The sequence below is a fragment of the Erpetoichthys calabaricus genome, chromosome 10 (genome assembly GCF_900747795.2).
Source record: "Erpetoichthys calabaricus chromosome 10, fErpCal1.3, whole genome shotgun sequence".
Lineage (NCBI taxonomy): Eukaryota > Metazoa > Chordata > Cladistia > Polypteriformes > Polypteridae > Erpetoichthys > Erpetoichthys calabaricus.
Window position 1 is genome coordinate 31103098 of NC_041403.2, and position 27170 is coordinate 31130267.

At 39.0% G+C, this 27170-nt stretch overlaps 1 protein-coding gene across 2 annotated transcripts in view; it reads right to left on the reverse strand.

Moving 5' to 3' along the window:
• Positions 1 to 27170, reverse strand: part of kcnt2 (potassium channel, subfamily T, member 2) — a 566635-nt gene that overhangs the window by 356649 nt on the left and 182816 nt on the right. For both annotated transcript variants that reach the window (XM_051932499.1, XM_051932498.1), the window contains exons 15-19: positions 24532 to 24640; positions 16111 to 16260; positions 8164 to 8393; positions 3036 to 3249; positions 2436 to 2541 (exon numbers count right to left, since the gene is read on the reverse strand). In XM_051932499.1, coding sequence (XP_051788459.1) covers positions 2436 to 2541; positions 3036 to 3249; positions 8164 to 8393; positions 16111 to 16260; positions 24532 to 24640 — 809 coding nt within the window. The remainder of the gene's footprint in view (positions 1 to 2435; positions 2542 to 3035; positions 3250 to 8163; positions 8394 to 16110; positions 16261 to 24531; positions 24641 to 27170) is intronic.

A 27170-nucleotide genomic window follows, 5' to 3' on the forward strand; every position in this document is an offset into this window, starting at 1 on the left:
CAAGTTCATGGCTTGCTTTGCATCTCATTATTGCTTGGCTGCTAGTTAAATAAAAAAGAAACAATTAGAAGTTCTAAATTTAAAAGAGGAAGTCATTTAAAAATTAAGGTCAAAGAAATCTGTTCTATTAGCAGCAGTTATTGGTTACTAAGATAGAAAGTAGCTTGACCAGAAACCTGCAGCCACTTTTGAGTTTGAGTTGAATGCTAGAAAGCAATGCAGAGCAGTAATGCTGAGATACATGGTGGCATTCAAATGGTATAGAGAGGCCTTTACTTTGTATTTTGTTTTTCATTTTTGGATTTTTTATGGGTCTTTTGATCATTTTAACCACCACATGTAGCACCAACAATCATATTACTGTCAAAATAGCTTAGATCACAAATCTTCAACATTCTGATGTTTAGTCAAACAATAACTAAACCTCCTAGCCATTTCTGTAGGCCACAGTGAATTCGGAAAGCAATTAATTCTTTTATCTTGCTATGTTACAGCCTTGTGCTTAAATTAATTTAATGTTTTAATTCTTTTCCCCATATCAAGTGAATAAAGGAATTTTTTAAATTTTTGCACATTCATTAAGAATAAAAAAACTGAAATGTGACATTGACATGAGCATTCAGATTCTCAGTTATGACATTTGAAAACTGTCTTAGATGCAATTCATTCTGTTGATCCTTATTGAGATGTTTCCTTGTTTGGAGACCACCATTATAAATTTATATGATTGGACATGATTAGAAAAGGCATAAGGCTGTGTGTAGAAGGTACCACAGTTGAAAATGTGCATCAGTGCCAAAACTAAACCATGATGTTGAAGGAGTTGTCTGCAGAGATTAGAGATAGGATTGCGTCAAGGGCAGTCTGGGGAAGACTACAAGGGTTCCCAAGAGCACAGTGGACTCAGTAATTCTTAAACAGAATAAGTTTGGAACAATCATAACTCTTCCCAAACCTAGTCAACTGGCCAAAATGAACAACCATTGTAGAAAGGCTAATGTCAAGAAAGGTGACCAAAAACCCAATGGTCACTCTGTCTGAACCTGTGTGAAGATGAGAGAAGCTTCCAGAAGGACAACCATCACTGAAAGACTCTACTGATCTGGGAGTTTTGATAGAGTATCCAAGCAGAAGACTCTCCACAGTGAAAGACACAAAGAATTACTTGAAGTTTTCAAAAAGGCACCTTCAGATCTTCTGGTCTGAGATAACCAAGATTAGAATTATGTCAGGAGGAGAACAGGCACTGCTCATCATCTGAACAATACCATTTCAACGATGAAACATGGAGGTAGCAGCATCATGCTGTGGGGTTGTTGATCAGCAGCAGGGACTGGAGACCATATAGGGTTAAGGAAAAGCTAAGAGGAGCAAAATACAGAGATATCCTTAGTGAAAATCTGCTCCAAAGTACTCTACACCTTAGAATGAGCAGAAAGTTCACCTTCTAACAGGACAATAAGCCCTAAGCACGAAACAAAAACAACACAGGAAAGACTTAAGGTCAACTCTGGGAATGTCTTTGAATTGTCCAGCCAGATCCCCAGACGTAAACCCAGTTAAACCCTTCTGGACAGACCTGAAAACAGACCTGAACACTGACGGTCTCCATCCAAACTGACAGAGTCTGAGAGAAACTGCATAGAAAAATGACAGAAAATCCCCAGGTGTGTGAAATTCCCAGATAGACTTGCTGCCAAAGGGACCTCAATGACAAACTAGGTGAATAGTCTGAATACGTGTATCAGTGGGAAATTTCAGTTTTTAATTTTTAATAAATTTGCAAAAATTACTAAAATCATGTTTTCACTTTGTCATTCTATGGGACCGATTGTTTCTTGATGTGGGGAAAAAATTAATTCAAATAATTTTAGCACAAGGCTACCATACAGAAAACTATGAGAAAGGTGAAGAGGCCTGAAATCTTTTTGAATCTGCTATATTTGTATTAATTTGAACGCACATGTTTGGCTGTTTAAATGAGCAGGGTACTTGCATTAACAAGCAGGTGCACCTAATAAAGGCTACTGAATGTATGTACCGCAGCTTGCCCCATCTTCATACGCGGACTGTTAATGTGGAGATCACTATCTCCTGGCTCTGGCTCTGTCTTGCCACAGGAAGGAACAAGGAGTGCATACACAAAAACATTCCTCAAGAAGATAAACAGGAAACCTGGAGAGTCTGCCACAGCCCAGAAATGCGAGAGAGGGGATATTAGGACCATCCCTTACAGTTACAACACCTGTAGGAAGTATAAAAGGTGACAGGCCAAGATGGACTGAAGTTCACTTGATCTTCTTAAGGAGACATGATTTCTGCTTTAAAGATGACTTGTAAATAAGTTATCCAGTTATCACTATACAAGCAGAAACTTTCACACACACACACACATATATATATGGTTAAATTATATAAAAATAATTATTACATACCTTATCTAGTCGAAGACAACAAAATGGTACTTTCTCCCTGAGTAAATGGCAAAATGTTGGTGAGCTGCCTATATAAGGAGAATTCGGAGGGTACCCTTTAACAAACCTAAAAAGCAAAACACATATATCACTACTAATTTTTTAAACCAAAACATTTATATTTGTGGCAAAACATTAAAGCCAATCTAAGGCATTAAAAAAGGTCATGATCTGCAGTATACAGTATGCTAGTTTATTTTGTAAACAGTGACATAAATAAGTCTGTCCAGAGTATGGTGCACTGGCAATAATTATGTCCTTATTTGGAAAGGACATTGCTGCATTAACAATATAAATTTATTCCACATTTTTAAATCGCAGTAAGAAGTGTACATTGTCAAGTCACACTGAACGCCATGTCTAATAAAGAAGAAATGGGAAATAAAACACAGGGTTAAAGGTGCAGGGAGAATTATACTGTTGACTTTATAACTCGTTTACGAGTTGTAGCATGCTGTGTTAATTGTAAAACAAATTCACTTTTTATTTTGTATTTAACATTATCTACTTTGTTCTATAAGCGATTTCTGGCATATCATTAGCGTAAAGATGTAATCTTACTCTTCTTTTGGTCTTTCTTCATCAGACAGCACTGCTTCATCCTCTGAGTGATCGCTTAGTAGATCACATGCTTGAATCAAAGACGCATCAGCTACTTCTAGGACAGGAGCAATGCTAGGTCTCCGCTCTCCTTTGGTTCCATCAGTAGGAAGAGTCAGATTAGGGCCACTTGTTGATCTACAGCCTGTGTCTTGCAAGTCAATAGCTACAGTGCCTTAAGATATGAAATTAAAACACCTGGTTTTCAAAAATGATTAAAACATGGGTAAAATGCCACTCATAGCTTTCTGTTTTAAATTTCCAAATCTCACTATCCCACTGATAAACTGCCATCTGGAAAACAGTATTGAAGTATTCAAAGACCAAAAACTTCTACTTAAAGGTAATAAGACTAATAATTGACAAATGATTAATAGTACATGTACGTATATGACATAGACATGTTCTCTGTATCTGGTACCATATACTACACTTTTTGAGTTAATAAATCCCATATACTATGGCCATATACTCATGCTGTGATTTATTCAATCTTTGTTTAATGTAACTTTATCATTTTTAATTGAATTTTTACGTAGCCCTTATTCTATTTTGAATGTGTTTTTGTGAAAAATCCTTCTCACCCTCATTGCTGCTTTCTCTATTGATGTGAATTTGATAAATAAATACATTTTGTACTTCACAATGCCCTATGACAGAGAAGGTAGATTTTCAAAATAAGAGCATATTTTAGGATTTAGTTTACAGGCTGCAATATATCGAACAGTATGTCTCTTGCATCTGTTCAAAAATAAAAATATACAAATACAGTATCTGTGATTCGCAGTTTCAAATATTCTCAGTGTGAAGTGGCAGCCCACATGCTCTTCCTCTGTTTGCTTCATATGGTGTTTGGCATTAAAATGTGCTTGTAGCAGACTTCTTTTGGCCATCCGTCCATTAATGAACCTACTTAAAGTATTGCAGAGTCACATAGAGTTGGAGCTTAAACCTTCAGTGACCAACCAACCTTGGACAGGGCAACAGTCCATCGCAGAGTACACACCATGCATTTACTGTGTAACAACTGGGCCAACTCAGTATCACCAATTATGTGAACACACACATCTATGGAAGGAAAACTAGTGGCCAGCTTCTGGTCACCAACAAATTGACAGTTTCAGCAAACATGTTTTCAGAACTAGAGGACCTAATAACAAACTTTATTTAAAATGTGAATACATAACTCCATGAAAGCTCGAATAAGTGGGCAACAACACAAATGGTTTGTGAATAGCAGCAGATCAAGTTGTGGTGGTTATTTTATTCTTCATTTTAAGTAATGCTTAATGGTCATTCCAGAAAACTATGAGCTGTTTAAGAGAAATTAGAAAACCTGTTTGATAACTTGAAAGAGTGATACTAAAAAGCAATGAAATTGTAATAAAGTAAGAATTTAAACATTATTTGTTGTCACCCACGCATGATGTTTCCAAAAGTGACGTTCATTTGGGACTTGCATCATTATACTTTTTACACTTCTGACTCCATACTTTTACCGTTTAGCACATTTTACAGTAAAAAATAAAAATGGCATTTTGTGAGCCAAAAAATGCAATGCTTTTTACATCTTTACGAAATAAAATGTAACACTAATGTTTGTTGTTGTTCCATAGATCTTTTGCAAGAACTGAACATGTTTAATAATTTCTGTTAAGAAACAAGCAAAGAAGTCTATTCTTTGGCACTATATGTACTCCATCCATCCATTATCCAACCTGCTATATCCTAACTGCAGGGTCACAGGGGTCTGCTGGAGCCAATCCCAGCCAACATAGGGCGCAAGGCAGGAAACAAACCCCCTGGCAGGGCACCAGCCCACTGCAGGACACACACACACACCAAGCACATACTAGGGACAATTTAGGATCGCCAATGCACCTAACCTGCATGTCTTTGGACTGTAGGAGGAAACCAGAGCACCCGGAGGAAACCCATGTAGACACTGGGAGAACATGTAAACTCCATGCAGGGAGGACCCAGGAAGCGTACCCAAGTCTCCTTACTGCGAGGCAGCAGCACTACCCGCAGCACTATCCACTGCGCCACCGTGCCACCCACTACATGTAATAGTCTACTATATGTGACTTTTTGATGTCCACACAAACTGTAAGTTTTTACAGAAGATTAACCATTCTTGCAAGACGACACACTGGCTGCATCAGTATTGGCAATGCTGGCCTCAGTATCAAACGCTAATGGATTGAAAAGAAAATTAGCAGTATCACCCATCACTAGCAGGCTCATGACCTGGAAATACTAGGAATTCTTTATTCATGAGGAACAGTTGTATGCCTCAGTTCCCATCATGAATTTGGTTCAATGGTTTACACACATCTCTTTGCCCCAGGTATATATACATTTATATTCTAAAGGCGCATTTGTATCCCCGGACATCTAAATGCATTCTAGATGCCATATTGCTTGATCTTACATGTCATTGCTGTGCGATAGGCCTCTGGGTTTTCTTTTTCTACTGTGCACAAGGATGTTGACTTGGTAGGGAAGTGAAAGCAGCGTGACTCAAAGAAACGTTTATTTATGGGTGGAATGGCTTAAAGCAGGAAGAACAAGGATAAATGGTGAAACTTCATTTTGGACGACCATCAACATTGCACACACAAGCCCAGATCAATACGACCAATGCTTTCATCACAGAAGTCTGACGGATTAGATTGTCTGCTGTTGCTGCACTTTTGGATATCAGCTATGGATCTGCACATGGCATAGTGCATGATGACTTAGGGTATCGTAAAGTTTGTGCAAGATGGGTACCCAAACAGCTTATTGATCAGCACAAGCCAACACCTTTCTGTAAATTTCAGCTGGTTTCACTCCCTCTACCCAAAGAAATCTCACTCTGGCGCACTGTTCAACAATGATGCAAACTTGCAGCAGAGCTTCCATGTTCATTTGACCTTGATTAACAGCAAAGCTATTGCAATCTGGGATTATACCTTCCCAGATACATACATTTCTAACATACTGTATTGGTTGAGGTCAACATTGTTTTTGTTTCAATTCATTAAAAGACAAAAAAGTTCAAATACTTTCTTTTCTGCTAATTAAGCCTGAACACACTGCATGGGGCTTTGATTCTATATATTAAACATTTCAAAAATGCTTAGAATTCTACTTTGACGGGTGGGGTTTGATTTGTTTTCAATTTTTTTTTTGTTATAAATTGATCTATTTGTATGGAATGATTACAATAAAATTAATAAATAAAATAAAAAAAAAAAAAAGAATTCTACTTTGAGATTTGTGATGGATGGCCGGGGCCTTTTCACGGCTGGGAGGCCATTGTTAAGGAAGGACTAATGGAGCAGATGTGCATAGGGCACTGCCTCACCCCGGAGTGCTAGATGCCAGGCCCCCTGGGTTGCAGCAGGGCCTCAGATTCCCACAGGGCTCCATGGGAGTTTGGCACAGCCCTGTTGGGTTCCGTGGGGGTTGCTAGTGGGATTTTAGAGCCCTACTTTGGGTTCCCATCACATCTGGGAATACTTCCAGATAATGCTGATGAGCCACCTGAAGTGCTCCTAGGTGCAGCATAAAAGGCACTGCTTCACTTCATTTGAGGAGCCAGAATGAGGAGGTAGAGGACGAAGCTTGCCAGAGGAGTGGATGTGGAAGATGGAGAGTGAGAAAGAAGAAGAGAAACTGTTGTACAGTGCTATTTATTGGTGCTTTGTACTGTGCTGTGAGCTGGAGAATCAAGTAAAGTGTTTCCACAGCTAAAAATAAAATGTGTGTGTTGCTGGACTTGTGCTTGGTGGCTATCTGTTGGATTTGGGGAGATGATGCACCTCCTGGTGGCCACAGGGTTTAAAACTTAACTATCCATCCATCCATTTTCCAACCTGCTGAATCCGAACACAGGGTCACGGGGGTCTGCTGGAGCCAATCCCAGCCAACACAGGGCACAAGGCAGGAACCAATCCTGGGCAGGGCGCCAACCCACCGCAGGACACACACAAACACACCCACACACACTAGGGCCAATTTAGAATCGCCAATCCACCTAACCCGCATGTCTTTGAACTGTGGGAGGAAACCGGAGCACCCGGAGGAAACCCACGCAGACACGGGGAGAACATGCAAACTCCACGCAGGGAGGACCTGGGAAGCAAACCCAGGTCCCCAGGTCTCCCAACTGCGAGGCAGCAGCGCTACCCACTGCGCCACCGTGCCACCCAACTTAACTATTGATACAGAAATATTTGTTCAAAGATTATACATTTTTATTTTCAACCTTCTAAAACAATATTACAAGCATTTTGTGCTTATTTATTCATTTTAGGTAAATGAGTATCATCTAAGATTGAAGAGTTTTATTTGTTTTATTAATTTTTTTTTTCTTGTCTACCCAGTAGAACTATTTTTTAATTCTTCCCTGCTGGCTTGCTTGTGAGATGACTAGAAAAACATTACAGGGAAGCATCACATCCTGCTGGCCACAACTCAAAATATTTTATACAGTAGCCCCTGTACAGGTGATAACTAAGCTCAAGCCTGCTTAGTTTATGGGACTGGGAATATTCAAGATGGCATAGCCTTGAGGCTACAGACAAGCATATAAATAAAAAAGAAATTAGGCTTATACCATAATGAGGGCAAATCAAACAATAAAAAAGCAAATAATTCTACAACTTCAAAGAGGCAAAATTAATAATAATTATAATAATAAGCAAACAACAGCATTGGGATTCATTTTAAGTATCTTGTTCTCAGTGCTAAGATTTACAGTGTTCCATCTGTTTCCATTACCTCAAGCCATACAATTGAGGCTACAGACAAATAATTAAACAAATGGTACCATACCTTAATAACGGTAAATCTCATTAATCAAAGCAACCAGAAAATTAAATTAATCATTAATAAATTGTGGTCCTTGTGCCACTTACTTAGTGTTATACAAGGTAAACATTTTGTGTTAACAGTGCAAGATGGATGGCACAAGATGGTGATCTATATTTCTAACACACAGCTTATATTGTACATATTTTATAGTGCACGTATAACAATTAAGTACATTGCGGCCGTAGAAGTAAAAGCTTTGTAAACGTTTATTACATGCAATACTAACCCATGCTAGCAATGATGCTGTGTACAGGTAAACGTGAAGGACCATGGTATACTGATGAGGGATTCTTGTTGCTTTTTTCTTCTTCGTGTTTTTTAAAGGTTGAATTTTCTTCCTTTGTGATATTGACGTAAAAACAAGTGTCTGTTCCAGTCATAATGTAGCGAGGTCCTGGATTTAACAACATATTTTTATTATCCTCTCTTCTTGCACCAATCAGACAGACTCCATATCTGAGAACGAAAAAGCAAATAAAAAAAACTTATAAAACTCTATAACCAATTTAATAATTGTTTTAATTTTAAAATCTTGTGAGTGATTTTTTTTTTAAATTCACTCTTTACATTTATTTGTTTTTTCTTTCTTTATGTTAGTATAAGCTATTGGTCAACACCATCGCGACAGGTTTCAGACAGACTAGCACATTTATTATGACAACTTCTACTTTCCCTTTCATCTGTTTATTCCTGTTTCTGCTGCCTTATTGTATTAATATAAATTAGCATATTTCTGTCTTATGGACCAACATGTTATATTAAATTAAATAACAAAACATTATCTAACCCCTGTAGAGGGTTGGAGTTTAACCTGGCAACAGCAAGTAAAGTTCAGGAAAGAATTCTCGACACTCCTGAACACATTTAGGATTACTACTTAAACTAAAATGCCCATCTTTTGGGATGTGGCAGGAAACAACAAAGTACCCGACAAAGAACCCACACAGACATGTGGAGAACTGTGATGAGTGGTCCGTGGCATAGGGCAACTTTTTAAATAAATAACGCGTCCTGGGAGAGGTGGAGGACTCTAATCAGGTGTGGGTGTGCGTGAGTGTGTTTCAATTCCTGGTTAATTGAGGTGTAGGCTGATCGCGCAGCACACACATGTAAAGGAGGGCAGATCAGTCCAACACCTCAATTGGTACACGGAGGACACTGCTCCTTGCAAGTGCAACCAGTTAGGCAGCAAAGTTAAAAGAAGCCTGCACGAGGTAGAAGGGGAATGAAAGGAAAGGAGAGGAGAGTATAGAGAGAATGGAGGTTAAAGGATGGGAAGAGAAGGGCGGGAGTGAGTGAGAGCCGATGCACTGGGAGGAAGCAGGCAATCAGGAATGTTGCCCCACTAGAGGAGTGTGTGGCCAGTGCTCAAGAGGGCTGTGGGGTGCTGCTGCTGAGTATGACAGCAGGAGCAACATTACTCTGGAGGGACTCACCCGCAAGGCCGGGGCATGGCAGCAGGAGTCCAAAGGTGATGAGGTTCGGCGGCGCCCCATGGATCACCTTAGGATGGACGGTGGGGACACGAGCAGATCAGAAGATTGCCTGAGCATGTTGGTTGACTTCTTTCTAAAAGAGAGACTTCTGTTTTAAAGGGAAGCTCCAGGGACTGTGATTTTTAAAGTTAAGAATCTTGCCGTGTTGCTCGTTTGTATGGATTATTTATCAGACTTGTTTTAATCTCCACGATAGCATTTGTTTTGGATTGGATTATTTATTTATAATAGATGGAGCACTGCACTTTAATTTGGACACTGATTTGCTTTTGGATCGTTTTAAATAAAATCACTTTGGCACCTTTTTGCACCTACCCCTTGTTGCTATGCATCATCTGCCTGGCTCATCTTATGTTATCAGCAGTGGCAGGTTCAAGAGGCTCCTGGAAGGAACTGGTAGTGTTGAGCTGACCTGCAGAGTGTCTGGGTGCAGAATCCAAACCCAGGGCACTGGATCTCTGAGAGAGCAGTGCTAATCATGGTGCTGCATTAAATTAATATTTTTATATAACTGTAGTTTATTCTTAAAATTTAGGAAATTGAATCATTTTAACATCTAGAGAACATCAAAGAAAAAGTCCATTCCCTTTTCAACCAACTGGCCACTTATTAGAATTAATTATATCTACTGGGTTTTGTTAATCATTAATTATTTGAGATTGTGCTCGATCAAAGGGCATGAGGGCGCAACAAGTCCCTTTGACAACAGATAAGAGTGCATAAGATTCTTTCAATGTACTTTATGTAAAATAAAAAAATTTTGTCAAATTGTGTTTTGAATAAAAATAAATACTGTATATACTCACATATAAGTCGGGTGTTAAAACCTGAAAAATCGATCATAAAATCAGACTTATATGCCCATTCAAAAATACGACACTTAATTTTTTTTTTTTTTTACATCTTCTTGCCTCCTTGTGGTATAGCAGGTCCACAGCTCACATCAAAAAGGCCACTTTTTAAATGAATAATCGCCGCACTCGCGGCTTAGAGAGGGGGCGTGATATATGTGGACGATTAGTTCCCGGGGTAGTTCGTGATGCGGGCGGTCCTCACTTAAGTGCACAGGTGAGGAGTCGTCCGCATTCGTGATTGGCGCAGAGAGCTGCTAATTGCCACATCTGATCCACGTCCCCGTAATAAATACAAGTGCGAGGCGGCTAGGAGAGAAAGGAAAAAAGAAAAGGAAAAGTGAACGGAGGTTGCAGGAGAAGAAGGCAGGAAGCGGTGAGAGGAAAGCTGGTGCAAGAGATTGAGAACGAGTGAGTGCAGGCTCACGGGCAGCTAAGCAGTGAACCCTAGCGGGGTATTTGGCCAACACCTAGGGCAGTTGGTAGTGGTCGCTCCTGCTGAGCATGTGGTTAAGGAGCAGGAGTGACCAGAAGAAGGATGGCTCACCATGGAAGACAGCGGGAGTTGGGAGGCTTGGGAGGTGGATTCCCCAGCGTGAGCGTCCTGGTCACTGGGGAACCCAAGTCTCGGTCTGGGGAGAGCAGAACCGAAGCCAGGGATCGGGAAGCCTCCAGACCAGCAGGCAGAGCAGGTCAGCTGCAGTTAGGGTGACTCGCCTGGTGCATTGCCTGGATGGGAGAAGCAGGGGAGTTACCAGTAGAAGAAAGGCACCGGGATGATTTGTTTTTAAAGGGACAGCTTCCAGCCATTGTTTTAACCTTGTTGTTTTTTTTTAAAGGATTTATTTGTTGTATTGGATCTTAACATCCACCTTTCACTTGTTTTATTTGATTATTTATTTAAAGATTTTTGAGATGCACTGCACTATTTATTTGAACACTGTTTTGTTTTGTTGGTTTTAATAAAAGCACCTTGGCACTTGGCACCATCCCCTTGCTTTGTTGTGCCTTACAGCCTAGCTCATCGGTGACATTTACCGAAGGTGTCAGGTTCAAGAGCTCCCAGAAGCAAGATGGGAGCAATGAGCGAACCTGCATCGTCACACTCCTCCAACCTCAGTTTCTCAGGTGCATCGAATTTTGTTGCAGCAGCGCAGTTACCAATTTCTTTCGCCACTTCTACAACATTTAATTTGTGGGATGTGCTGGCAGTGGGGTCTGAGGAACAGGACACAGAGCAGCAAGCGGAATTGGTGCCAGACTTTTTAAAAGAACCCACAGACCCAATCCGGAGGAGGACATTTTAAAGGACGGAGCTTTTTAATGGACATTCATTTATTGTTTGGTTTTATTGTCTTTTAAAAGTTCTCTTTTAATGTCCTGTTTTTACAAAGGGGGTTTGGGTTGGTTTTAGTGCAGGGTTATTTTTAGTGTTTTTGTTTTAGTGCAGTGGTAGTGTGGCCGAACTGTGGACCTAGGCCGCCAGTTTCACAGGGTTGGCAGTGGCATGGAGCCTTCCCATGCAGCTGGAGCTTATGGGGGGTGGAATGTGCTGTAGCAAGGTGGCTAGGAGAGAAAGGAAAAAAGAAAAGGAAAAGTGAGCAGAGGTTGCAGGAGAAGAAGGCAGGAAGCGATGAGAGGAAAGCCAGTGCAAGAGAGTGAGAACGAGCGAGTACAGGCTCGCAGGCAGCTGAGCAGTGAGCCCTAGCAGGGTGTTTGGCTAACACCTAGGGCAGTTGGTAGTAGCCGGCACCCGAGGAGCAGTCGATTGTGGTTGCTCCCGCTGAGGATTTTGTGAAGAGCAGGAGTAACCAGAAAGAGGATGGCTCGCTGCCTAAGGCCAAGAAGGCAGTGGGAGTCAGGACTTGGGATGTGAAAGCCCCAGCGTGAGCACTCTGGTTGCTGGGGAGCCCAAGTTCATGGTCTGGTTAGGCCTACCGGAGCCAGGGATCGGGAAGGTGAACAGACCAGCAGGAAAACACAGACAGAAGGTCAGCTGAAGGTAGGGTGGTTCCCCTGGTGCATAGCCTGGACGGGAGAAGCAGGGGAGTCACCAGTAGAAAGGCACCGGGCTTTGTGTTAAAGGACAGCTTCCGGCCATTGTTTTAACCTCGGGTTTTAGAAGATTTTTTTTTATTGGACTTTAACCTCCACAATTTCACCTTGTTTTTATTGGATTATTTATTTGAAGGTTTTGATGCACTGCACTATTTATTTGTACACTGTTTTGTTTTATTGATTTTTAAATAAAAGCACTTTGCATTTTTTGCACCATTCCCTTATATTATTGTTTGTGCCTCTCTGCCTAGCTCATCGGTGAAATTACCGACGGTGTCAGGTCTAAGAGCTCCCAGAAGCAAGATGAGAGCATGGAGCGAACTCGCATCATCACACTCCTCCAATCTCAGTTTCTCAGACACATCAAATTTTGTTGCAGCAGCGCAGTTACCAATTTCTTCCGCCACTTCTACGACGTTTAATTTAAAACCAGCTTCATATTTTCATCTGATCAAATACTCCATTGTAGATAATGGATGTTCTTATAATAAAGGTGTATGAGGGTGTGAGATACAAAAAACACAAATCAGTGCAAATGTTGCTTCGGAATAGTTTGGGTATTACCGCGTGGTGACGTAGGCAGAATAGAGAGAGAGAGGTTAGGATCACGCACTGATACAGCGCATTGCCGCACCCACATAGAAAAGAAAAGGCAGTGTGCTCCGTGGTTACTCTCTCTGGTGGGCGTTAGCATATCATAATCTCTGGGACCAACAGCGTGAGTTTTCCGCATTCGACTTATACGACCAGCATTATAAAATACCAGAAATTATACGGTAAAATCAAGTCCCGACTTATCCGCGAGTATATACGGTATAAAATTGCACTGCTTAAATGAAATATCAGTCCGGCAATAACTTACCTTATATATTTGTTTTCTCACTGAAATTATTTATATGCTAGCCATGGTACCTGTCAAAGACTAATTAAAAATATAATAATTAAAAATATTTTCTGTCTCTTGCCCTACATGTAACTTCAGCACCTTTCCTTTATATTGGCTTGTTTCTGAACATCTCTTCACTGGCATTCCCTTTCACAATTGTGTTCACAGAAAGACTACTAACCCATCCTTCAGACAAGACATAAAATCAACGTCCTGACTGTCTGTGGTCATTAAAGATCTTTGGGCATCCTTGGTAATCAGTGGAGTGTTTCCCAATGTCTTGGCTAAATAGTCCACAATGGCCTTGTCAATCTGGCCTCCTAATCAATCCATCTCTAATTGGCTAACTCTCTCTCACCCCTTCACCACCTAACAGCTAAAGTGCGGTCAGCTTATTGCCACAAAAATGGCTGCCATTGCAACATCCAGGTGGATGCTGCACATTAGTGGTGGTTGAAGTGATTCCACCACTCACTGTGTAAAGCACTTGAATACCTTGAAAAGCTCTATATTAATGTAATGAATTATTATTACATCTCAGACATTATTTTCAAGGAGTCTTTCTTGCCTCCTGTCTGGTTTTGTACTTTCTGTCTTTGAAAGAGGCTCTCTCAGTATGCTTCACACACTTTACTGCTCCTTATCTGCCGCACACTCGCATTTCATCTTCTGTCGAGTCACCAAAGCCAAACTGACAAATCAGATTGTCCTGAGGGACTGGACACACAGACCTTAGTGTTCTATTATATAATAGATATTTTGACCTCTGAGGGCATTTCAGACCCCCAAACCACAGACAGAGCTGCACTTGTACAGCTGCAGGACCAATACACTTTTTTTTTCCTTTTCCCTTAAATAAGGCTTATTCTTTGACATAATTCACACAGCTACAATTATTTTGTCCTCCACTCCTCTCTAGGCTACTTTTGTCCTCCTCTCTTCTTTACTCCAACTCTTTGTCAGGCAAGCCGCTAACACTATTTAATTCCACTTGGCTGAAGACGGGAGGTTCCTTGTAAAGGGCAACACAAAACCACTTCTAGGGTTACCGCCAGGTGGCCAGCCAATAGTTTCAACTCATTCCTGACAGCTTGAAAGGCAAGCAACCATTTTCTTAAAGAACCAGAAACACATATTTGGCTGGACCCCAGCTGCTGCCTTCTAACCAGCAGATATCTGTATTAGTGCCTTATTACCAGAGGATGAAGAAAGTCCTGCACAAAGTAATAGGACAAGAAAAACAGTAGTAGGTCTAAGGACATGTGCAGGCAGAAAACATGCCATCACCCCTGAAAAGCCACAGCTCATTCAGTACGTGTTACTGGCAATGTAAGTTCTAGTGTGTCCAAAACAAAACCTTGAACATAACGTGAAATGTGGTGTATATATAAGGAGTGGAGATCCATTGTAAGAAGGGATAAGCTTCACAGGAACAATTAAAACTGTCCTGAACTAGAAGATTACAAGAAATTACTATCAAGTGCATATTTTACATTTGGTTTCCTTTATTACATAACTGCTTCATCTTCCCCACATATGGTGGCAATATCCCTGTTATATTTACGATATCAATAAAGGTGTCTGCATTTAATATATGGTAAAAGTTGAAAGAGGTAGATTCTGTTTTTTATGTGGTTGAAAAGAAGTATTTACAGAATCCATGATAATTAAATAACAAAACAGTTCCAATTTCAGAGATATTATCACCATATGGAAATATGATTCTTGCCTACATTAACACCCAGAAACCAGAAAGATATAATTTGTTAGCCTTTCACCTTTAAATGCAGTTTCCAAATATACATATTGTTATATGTGTGAACTTGGGAGGCAACTTAAGAGCTCTAGTGGTGGTAATTACCTGCTGAACCAGGGGTTAGTGCTGAGTTCTAATGCCTTCTCTCTTCCTCAACCTGCAAAACAGAAGACTGGCCAGCCGTTTCACCGCTAATGTCACTTCCCTCGTCTGCCCCCATAGACCCCATCCCTTCCTGCCTGGAATCCATATGACTGGACGTTTGACCATTTTGAATAAGTTCTGTATTGGACTGCCATCTGAAATTAAGTCATTTTCATCTTTGCAAAAAAAGATAATTTTCCTTTCATTTATTTTCATTATATGGGGTCATGGACATGCTCCAAACCTTTTTTTATACAGTATATATATATTGTCACACAAGTGAGATTGGGAGGCAGCTAAAGGGCCTGAATAATAGTAGTACCACGTCAGACCAGGGGGGTAGCGAGCTGCACTGATTTGCTGAATTAATCCTCTGCAGACCATCCACGGGAAATCCTGCTAGGTCCCGGCACCATTGATGATATCACTTCCAGTACCAGCGCTATTGATGATGTCACTTCTGGAATCAGGGGTGTGGGCATTGATTGCATCACATCCAGTCCCAAAGACATCAGTTCTGGCAATATTGATGATGTCACTTCCAGTTCCAATGACATCACGTCCCTTATCGGCCTTTAAAGCCTCCATATTCTCACAATTCAAATCAGTTCTGTTTTGGACTCAAATCTGTGAACATCTCAACAAAATTAACCATTTGCAGCAAGGGCATATTATACGGGTGGCTGCACCAAACCTTTTTGATGTCTTGTGACTGTTTTTGTGACAATATATATATTTTTTTTTGTGCAAAATTGAATAAGTAAACATACAGTATATAAACAGATTTATTTTATAAAATAAATTAAGTCAATGTCACAGTGAAGCCAACAATTCTTCATTAATAAATTGCTAAGGAGGTATTTGTATAATCAAATCATAAGAATTAAACAGTTTTAAATATGATAAAACTTGACTTTTTAAAATATACATTACTGCTATATATTCAACACATTATGCTACAAAGCTTGCTTGAATAACTCACTTTTTGTGTGCATGGAAGGAAGCATATGTAAAGCTCTTTCCTTCATATTCGGCAAAAAAGGCACTCTCTTCCATTAAAATATGGTAAACTTCATTTCCAGAACATCGTCCATACACTTTCTGCCACTGTTCTTTAGACTGTTGACCTTCCCTAGAAATTATTTGAAAAGCATGGAAAAGTACATTAAAGTGTTTATACAGGAAAAATGAAGAATACAAAAGCCATGTTTAGTACATACTTAGCTTCTATGGAAGTTAAATTCCACTAAACTCTTTACCTCATCATATAAAGGAGTCGTCTACAACTGAACTGTTTAAAACGAGATTAAAGACTCATTTCTATTCACTTGCTTTCTGTGACCTTCAGTAATACTGATGGCTTCCTAATTGTGATTATGTAATCTTACTTCTATATATTATTTATTTTATTTATGTTTATTTATTTTAATTCTATTTATGTTAATTGTATGTTTTCTTTTATTCTATTATTGTAAAGCACTTTGGCCACAGCATTTCTATGTTGTTTTAAATGTGCTATATAAATAAATTGACATTGACATATATTTTTCTGGGTATTGTTATTGCCTTAGCTGTAAGTAATAACCTGTATTAAGGCTACAATTTCCACTGTTATTTCTTCATTCTAAGTTTAGTAGGACATCTAAGTAAGGAACACACATACAGTACATACTCTTACAGAGGTGCAGTATTGGGGGTGAGGTAGTGCAGGTGTGTTATGATGAAAGACAAAAGTGAAGGTACTCGAGAAACGTATAAAGATAAAGACCTACATATCTCACCATCTAAAACACCAGAACAATTACAAGATCAAGATCCTGAATGAATTATGTTTCCTGGGTTAATTATTTAACTAAGAATTAAGGAAACAAATTATAGCTGTTATGCATTTTTATATAATAGAGAAAAATATCAATCCAATCTAATGTGGATTTATATTTTGTTTTATTTTCTACTGTCTTTGTGACAGCCCAAGTGCCCGCGGCTGACATCACAACCCTTGAACCTTGGTCGTTGATTATGTCTTCATGTCTGAAAATGAACCAAATGATGAAGACCCATAACACACAGCAATGGATGGTGTAAAGTTAAGCTGAACAGCACCAGAACTGAAGCTCTTTTACAGTAATTGGTACTCCCCATTAAGTTCGTTCCTCTGTAAATTGTATTTCCTTTTCTGGCCATACCATTACTTTCTCCCCTTCTGTTACTAATTTGGGTGTCAAATTAGACTCCCATTTGTCATTTGATACACATGTCCATCATCTCTGTAAAATTGCATTCCTTCATCTTCAAAACATAGCCAAACTCCGTCACTGCCTTTCCCTTTGTGATGCTGAAAAGCTGGTTCATGACTTTGTCTCCTCCAGGCTGGACTATTGTAATGCACTCCTCATCGGGATATACAAAAGGAGCCTTCAAAAGCTCCAACAAATTCAAAATAGTGCTGCAAGGATCCTGATGAGGGTGCGGAAATACTGTATGAACATATTTCACCAATCCTTCGGTCACTTTATTGGCTCCCTATTCATCTCCGTATTGAATACAAACTTTGTTTGTTTACTCACCAGTGTATCCATGGAAAAGCTCCACAATATCTTAAAGAACTCCTTATATTACAATCCACTACAAGAAACCTCCGTTTTACAAATACCTACTGCCTTCACCCCCCTGTGACCAAACTTCATACAATGGGTGACTGAGCCTTTGCAGTTGCTGCTCCACGGCTCTTGAACGCCCTACCAGAGAGCCTGAGAACACAGCAGATTGTGGGCTGTTTTAAAAAACAGCTAAAGACTTTTCTATTTAGGAAAGCATATTAACAAAATTGCCTCTAATTATTGTTTTATCTTTGCTTTTATCTTGTTGTGTCTTTGTTTAAATTTTATGTAGCACTTTGAGGTTTACTACAAATGTAAAGTGCCTTATAAATAAAATGAATTATTATTATTATTATTATTATTATTATTACAAAGTGCTAAGTAATTTTATTTTCCAAAAAGTGCTCCAAATCCAACACAAAGTGCAGTGTGGTTGTTGGAATAAACAATTAAATAATCCATAAAACAGCAAACATCACAAGGAAGAAAATAAAAAAATAAATAATCCAATAAGTAAGTAAATTTCGCACAAACATTAGAAAGTTTCTCTTCACACAGACAATGGAATAAGCTACCAAGTATTGATATAAGCTTGATGTTATTTTAGAAGAATTAAGTGATAGGACCGACAAGATTTGTTGAGCTGAATGGCCTGCACTTATCTAGATTGTTCTAATGTTTTCATTTAAAAATGTTTCTTAAGAATAAAAAAATGTTTGTTACATCCTTGTGACTGGCTGGCAATTCTTCCAAGGTCCCTAACTACCCCTTGCACCTTAACTGAAAAAGCATGCTAAAAAATGGATGGACGGCTCATCTTAAAAGCTGATGTAGTTGCTATAAAAATGTAATTGTGCATAACCCCTGAAACAGACTGGTGTCTTGTCCAGAGTGTGAGCCTGCCCTGTGTCTAATACCACTTAGCAATATTTTAGCCCTTCATCAACTTATAATTTACTGAGTAGGTGACAGTTGGTTATGTTATTTTAATTTCAGAAGGCAGCTATAATGTGGTTCATCGATTCTTTTCAAAGTAATTGAATCAAATTAAATTGCAGACACATTAGTTACAGCTCATGAATTCAAAAAATTGTGACACTCACCAAGTTAAGATATTCCACAAGAAGGTAAAGTCGGGTAAAGGATATGAGCAGCACTAAAACAAACGTTTCTATTCCATTTAGGTGATGCACGAATGTAAACCTTTCTGAAGAATATGTTCACTTTAAAATGAAACATTCTCTTCATGTTCCGTAATGCCAAACAATGTAGGAATATGAAGCAATTTGACTTGGTTAAATTAATTATCTCACTTGCCTTTGGCAATGCTGGTAATTAATTAACACATTGACTGCAGAAACATTTATTACCTGGATGCTGCAGTACAGATCTATGCATATATGATAAATAATGAACTCTTAAAATTCGTAAAGAAATACATTAGAAAGCAACAGTTTAATTATCAACTGAAACTGTTAATTTCTTTCTTTTGACCAGCAATATGACTAAAAGTCTCTATTTGAATAATAGTCCTAGAAGCATTGCACCAAGCAGGGGTTAGAAGCACATGTGTCCTAAATGAGTCAAAATTATGTTAACATTTGTATGGTGGAAAAAATTTATTCATAAAACATACTTCATATGTGCAAGATGATTTACAGGAGTGTCTCAACCTGTTCACCATCATGTTCAACACATGTGCCATATGTGGCACATAAATTGTCCACAAACATTGTATTTATGTATATACATAGCAGTACCATTAGTGTTAACATAATTTTGACTCAACCTGTATAACATATTTCTTTACACTGTCCATGCTTATTGCACACAATACATTTGATAGTTGATGACAGTTTGCAGTCAGTGGGTGGCAGAATGTCCTGACAGTCGTGAAAAGTCAGAAGACTTGTGATGAAGTAACACCATCGGGACATCTATCCACAGTTCCATGACCTAAATGTTTCACAACTTCCAATTGATTGTCACTATCTCGATCACTTTAATTATCATCAAAATATTCATCTTGCAAAAAAAATGTAGTTGTTTCAAAACATCAGCAGATTTATACCTTTTTAGCAAGGACATAACTATGGACTGTTTATAACACTATTTTCCACAATCTGTCCACTAGATGGCAGCACTATAATAGATAAATTAACTGAGACACAGCTGCAAAGCTCACCAGCAAGCTGGCTGCATCTATAGTGGCTGTATACTGAGATACGAACTTTATCATATATCATGTCTTGACAGGCTCAATAAGATACGACTTAACTTGTACCTCGTGGTCAAAGTGTTAAATAATTTGGTATAAAGCTCCTAATTTATTTTCCTTACCTTTCTCTCTTGTAGGAGGCTACCTCCAGCTATTAAACATACAGACAGGTCCCTAAGTATTTGGACAGTGGCATAATTTTCGTAATTTTAGCTCTGTACACCACCACAATGGATTTGAAATACAGCAATCATTTGACTGAAGTGTAGACTTTCAGCTTTAATTTAAGGGGTTTACCAAAAATATTGTATGAGCCGTTTAGGAATGATAGACATTTTTGTACATAGTCCTTCTGTTTTCAGGGACTCACATGTATTCAGATATTTGACTGACAAGCTATTCCATAACAGGATAGGGGCAGTTCCATCATTATTTCATTAACTATTAAACAGGTAAAAGGTCTGGAGTTGATTCCAAGTGTGGAAGTTATCACTGAGAACTCTCAATATGAGGTCCACAGAGCTGTCCATGCAAGTAAAAACATTCCATCATTAGGTTGAGAAAGCAAAACTGTTTAGAGAGACACCAGAAGCACCAGGAGTGGTCAGATCAACCATTTGGAACATGTTTAAAAAAAAGGAACGCACTTGTGTGCTCAGAAACTCCAGAAGGGCTGGACAATCAAGGAAGAAAACTGTGCAGGATAATTGCAGAATTCTTTCCTTGGTGAAGAAAAACCCCTTCACAACATTTAGCCAAACCAAGAACATTCTTCAGGAGGTAGACCTATCACTGCCAAAGTCTACAATCAAGACAAAGCTTCATGAAAGTAAATATAGAGGGCTTACCACAAAGTGCAAACCACTGGTAAACCTCAAGCATAGGAAGGACAAATTAGACTTTGCCAGAAAACATTTTTTAAAAGCATGTCCAGTTCTGGAACAATTTTATTTGGACAAAGGAAACTAAAATCAATATATACCAGAATTTTGTAAAGAGAGGAGTATGGAGAACCGAAGAAATGTCTCATGATCCCATGCATACTACATCATCTGTGAAACATGGTAGAGGCAGTTTTAAGGCATGATCATACAGGGCTAAGATTAGAAAAAATTAAAGGAACACTTTTTAATCCGAGTATAGGGTCAAGTCAATGAAACTTCTGGGTTATCGATCTGGTCAGTTAAGTTGCAGAGGGGGTTGTTAATCAGTTTCAGCTGCTTTGGTGTTAATGAAATTAACAACAGGTGCACTAGAGGGGCAACAATGAGACGACCCCCAAAACAGGAATGGTTTAACAGGTGGAGGCCACTGACATTTTTCCCCTCCTCATCTGTTTCTTCACTCATTTTGCATTTGGCTATGGTCAGCGTCGCTACTGGTAGCATGAGGCGATGCCTGGACCCTACAGAGGTTGCATAGGTAGTCCAACTTCTCCAGGATGGCACATCAATATGTGCCATTGCCAGAAGGTTTGCTGTGCCTCCCAGAACAGTCTCAAGGGCATGGAGGAGATTCCAGGAGACAGGCAGTTACTCTAGGAGAGCTGGACAGTGCCCCTCATAGAAGGTCCTTAACCCATCAGCAGGACTACTGGTATCTGCTTCTTTGGGCAAGGAGGAGAGGATGAGCACTGCCAGAGCCCTACAAAATGACCTCCAGCAGGCCATTGATGTGAATGTCTCTGACCAAACAATCAGAAACAGACTTCATGGTTTGAGGGCCTGACGTCCTCTAGTGGGCCCTTGTGCTCACTGCCCGGCACCATGGACCTCGACTGGCATTTGCCATAGAAAACCAGAATTGGCAGGTCCAACAGTGGCACCCTGTGCTTTTCACAGATGAGCGCAGGTTCACCCTGAGCACATGTGACAAATGTGGAAGGGTCTGGAGAAGCCATGGAGAACATTCTGCTGCCTGTAACATCGTTCAGCATGACCAGTTTGGTGGTGGGTCCGTGATTATCTGGGAAGGCATATCCATGGAGGGACACACAGACCCTGTAGAGGCTAGATGCTAGACAATGGCACCTTGACTGCCATTAGCTATTGGGATGAAATCCTTGGACCCATTGTCAGACCCTATGCTGGTGCAGTGGGTCCTGGGTTCCTCGTGGTGCATGACAATGCTCAGCCTCATGTGGTGAGAGTATGCAGGCAGTTCCTGGAGGATAAAGGAGTTGATACCATTGACTGGCCCCCAAGCTCGCCTGACCTTAATCCAATAGAATACCTCTGGGACATTATGTTTTGATCCATCCAATGCTGCCAGGTTGCAGCTCAGACTTTTCAGGAGCTCAGTGATGCCCTGGTCCAGACCTGGGAGGAGATCCCCCAGAACACCATGTATTCTCTCATTAGGAGCATGCCCCCCCCCCCCCCGACGTTGTCAGGCATGCATACAAGCACGTGGGGGCCATACAAACTACTGAGTATGAGTTTGAGTTGCTGCAATGAAATTTCAGCAAAATGGACTAGCCTGCCGCATCATTTTTTCACTTTGATTTTTGGGGTGTGTCTTTGAATTCAGCCCCCTGTAGGTTGATCATTTTCATTTTCATCAAACGATGTGCCATCCTTTCGTTCCTAACACATTACCCAGTCCATATCAGTAGAGATATCCAGCAGGATATTTTTTTTTGCCATTGAGATCTGATGTGTTTTCAAAGTGTGCCTTTAATTTTTTTTTGAGCAGTTTATATTACATCTAATATACATTTCTCATTTACATAACCCACACCTGTGAAACAGCAGGCCTTTTTTTGCTGTAGAATTAAAATTTTAAGGAAGTGGGAAAGTGAAGTTGCTACACGAGATGAGAAGACAGATATACTTAAACAGTAGATAACCTCTATAAAGAACATCAAGCTGATCTCTGATGTGCTGATCCAAACTCAGCAGCAAAAAGACCCCCTTTAAGCTGGGCTGCAAGTGTGCAGTGCTTATGGCAGGGCTGCTCACTGCAGCTAATTGGTAGCATATGTTTCATGGGACACTCCTAGGCTCTTTTTATCATTTTTTGTCATTTTACATGTAACTGTTCTGAATTAGTTCAATTTAGACATAAATTATATACCACTTGAGCACTACAGTGTATAATATGCAAACAGAAGTAGGCATACCCATCAAACAAGTGCATACGTCCATAACACCTGCTATTATTTTGCTGTGTTTGTGGAGTATGAATTATATGGTTTTGAATACAAGTAGCTGACCTCCAATGTAATACACTTATTCTAGTTTACATCTGCATATTTTTAAATCTATACTAATTTATCTTTTGTAGCAGCACACAGACTATTATATATGGGTCCACTTTTAGTTCAAGTGCTGTGCACAGTATCAAGTAACTCTTGTAAACGCTGGAAACAATAATTATCCCACGCATTCAAATGACTACATTAAGAGCCAAGTAAACACACTGTGACATGGCTGCACTCAGCAAGTGTGTTAGTATATTATACTTGTTCTCTTATTCCTTAGAATTGTTCCTCTAAACAGTTATACCTGACAAGCAGCTGCATTTCTTACTCCTCCATTTACGACCATTGGCACTCATACCATTTCTGCAAGGCTGCTGAAGAGTCAGTCATAAAAACAAATATTGTAACATATAAGACAAAAAACAAATTTATATATATATATATATATATATATATATATATATATATATATATATATATATATATATATATATATAGTATATAAATATGTTACATGATAAGTACTGTATAGTTGTTATTTATTTATTTATTTGTATTGCATTTTTGTCACCTGTTATGAGGAGTCGTTTAGGTATAAATTTTATTGCATTATATTCATGTGACAATAAATTTGACTTGACTTGATCCCATTTTATGCTTATTATTGCATGGCTTCAGCTATGATGTTTACAGCTGCTACAGTATGCTCGTTGCTTGTCATGTGGAATGTGGGTCACATGATGTATACTGTCATTATGTCTGGTCTATACAAGATAGCAGTTTTCAGCTTCTAGCATTTGTATTTTGGATTTCCTTTATTCGTTTTTTGTTTGTTGTGTAGTGGTTGAGAAAGTTAAAAGCCGCTTTTAAGGATATTTTAGTGTTAGGATTTTTCCCGTGTTTCTGATTTAATTTCCTATTTTGCAATTTTTTTAAATGATTTTTCTCCCGTTCTCTCAATATTCCATCCCCTTGCCTTTCCCTGATTACAAAAGATTATCTGATCTCTTAATTTTTAACTTTTTGGACACACACCTTCATTCTGCTTTCTGGGAGATACTAAGAGCAATTTAGTTGTTACATCAAGAGCTACAGATAGTTGAATTGTGAAAGAAAAATTACTGAAGTGTTCAGTAGTTTACAAAATGTTCAGTTTTTTGTCTATTTAAGGAACTTAAATATAAAATGTATAAACTGTTATGTCATGTCATGAAATGTCAGATTATGTTTTCAAGCATTTCAAGCTAAGTCATGTCGGATGATTTGTTGTTATGGAAAAAAACATAATTTACTTGATTGAACTTATTTTTCAGTGTAAGAAAAATTAAAAAGAAAGTCTCAGTATCACTTAAAAGTCTTAAAAAACAACGGTGTCATACTTACTGCCCTCTGGAGGTGTGTACGAGAAGGGTGATCAAAGTTGATGTTGCAGGACAAATGCAGTTCAATGCCAGCATTGCATATTTAAATTCTTCTTCACAGACCACATGATCTATATTAAAATTTTAAATAAAAAATGTAATTACAGGTAAACATTTATAAAATAAAAATATCAATACTGAATAGCGTACTATACACTATGCGTAGCTCAATGCTCTCCATTTTACATCACAGTTAAATGTCCACAAATACAATTGGGTCAAACACAGTGAATTAATTAAAATGTGCTGAGTATTTTTTCATATGTATTCAAATTTAGCTCAGCTGTCTCGCTTAAAACTGTCCAAAATGTTTCCAGGGCACGATCCAACCTGCGAACGCTGCAACTAAGTTCCTGCCTCACTGGGTCACATGTTCTGGGCCTGCACCAAACTAACATCATTTTGGACCAAAATTTTTAAGTGCCTTTCAGACAGCCTTGGTATCACAATTCCTCCTAACCCATTAACAGCTGTGTTCGGTGTTCTCCCAGATGGACTTGAAGTGGAGAAGGACAAACAAACTGTGATTGCATTCACTACACTTTTGGCACGCAGACTTATTTTGTTAAATTGGAAGAATCCTAACTCTCCTCTGATAAGTCAGTGGGAAACCGATGTTTTATATTATTTGAAATTGGATAAAATCAAATTCTCAGTTAGAGGATCTGTACAGAATTTTTTCAAAATCTGGCAGGATCTAATCAATAATATTTTAGAAAAAGAAGAAATAATTATTTCCGCAATTTCTTTTCCTTCTCCATTTATTATATATATATATATATATATATATATATATATATATATATATATATATATATATATGCACACCTGCGGTGGGTTGGCACCCTGCCCAGGATTGTTTCCTGCCTTGTGCCCTGTGTTGGCTGGGATTGGCTCCAGCAGACCCCCGTGACCCTGTGTTCGGATTCAGCGGGTTGGAAAATGGATGGATGGATGGATATATATACACATATTTTTTTTTTTTCCTTGTTTATTTTTGTCCTATTAAAAAGCCCTTAGCAATTCTCCTTTGGCTAAGCTCTCCTTCTCAAGGGTGGGGTTTGATTTGTCTTCAATCCTTTTTTGTATAAATGGATCTATTTGTATGGAATAATTACAATAAAATTAATAAATAAAATTTAAAAAAAAAATTAAAACCACAACCAAAAACATAGCAAAATCTTCATTGACTTTTAATGTTGACCCAAGATATAATATACATAACTGAGTACTTAATTTAAAATAAAAGAAGCTCATATGGTGTTGTTAACTTGCTACTCAAATTTCTGGAGGACATTCACTCACACAAAACTAGTCTGGAGACACTGATTTACCAAAGCTGTGGGTTTTAGAATGTGGGAGAAAAGCCAACCAACACATGGGTAGGTCATGCAACTTCCACAAAGACGACAACCGGTTTTCAGACACAGTCCCCATTAGCTGTGAAGTAGAAAGGTTAACTGTTGTGCTACCATGCCATCTACATTATCCTTAAGAACATCTTTCAACTCTTTTGTCTATTTGCTACCCATACTTGAAAATCGACACATATTGAATACAGCAATCTCATTTACGCAAGCAAAAATGGATACTGAAATCCAATAAAGGTCCTATCCAATTGTTACCAAGTTTAGCATACATCATGTTTATGGGTACCTTCACTGCAGATCAAAGGATCAGCAGGATATTTGTAGATAGATAGAGATAGATAGATAGATAGATAGATAGATAGATAGATAGATAGATAGATAGATAGATAGATAGATAGATAGATAGATAGATAGATAGATAGATAGATAGATAGATAGATACTTTATTAATCCCAATGGGAAATTCACATTCTTCAGCAGCAGCATACTGATACAATAAATAATATTAAATTAAACAATGATAATAATGCAGGTGAAAAACAGACAATAACTATGTATAATGTTAAATGTTAATGTTTACCCCCCCCGGATGGAATTAAAGAGTCGCACAGTTTGGGTTAGGAACGATCTCCTCAATCTGTCAGTGGAGCAGGACAGTGACAGCAGTCTGTCGCTGAAGCTGCTCTTCTGTCTGGAGATGATACTATTAAGTGGATGCAGTGGATTCTCCATAATTGATAGGAGCCTGCTGAGCGCCCTTCGCTCTGCCACAGATGTTAAACTGTCCAGCTCCATGCCAACAATAGAGCTTGCCTTCCTCACCAGTTTGTCCAGATGTGAGGCGTCTTTCCTCTTAATGCTGCCTCCCCAGCACACCACTGCGTAGAAGAGGGCGCTCGCCACAACTGTCTGATAGAACATCTGCAGCATCTTATTGCAGATGTTGAAGGACGCCAGCCTTCTAAGGTAGTATAACCGGCTCTGTCCTTTCTTGCACAGCGCATCAGTATTGGCAGTCCAGTCTAATTTATCATCCAGCTGCACTCCCAGATATTTATAGGTCTGCACCATCTGCACACAGTCACCTTTGATGATCACTGGGTCTATGAGGGGTCTGGGCCTCCTAAAATCCACCACCAGCTCTTTGGTTTTGCTGGTGTTCAGGTGTAGGTGGTTTGAGTCACACCATTTAACAAAGTCATTGATTAGGTCCCTATACTCCTCCAGCCCA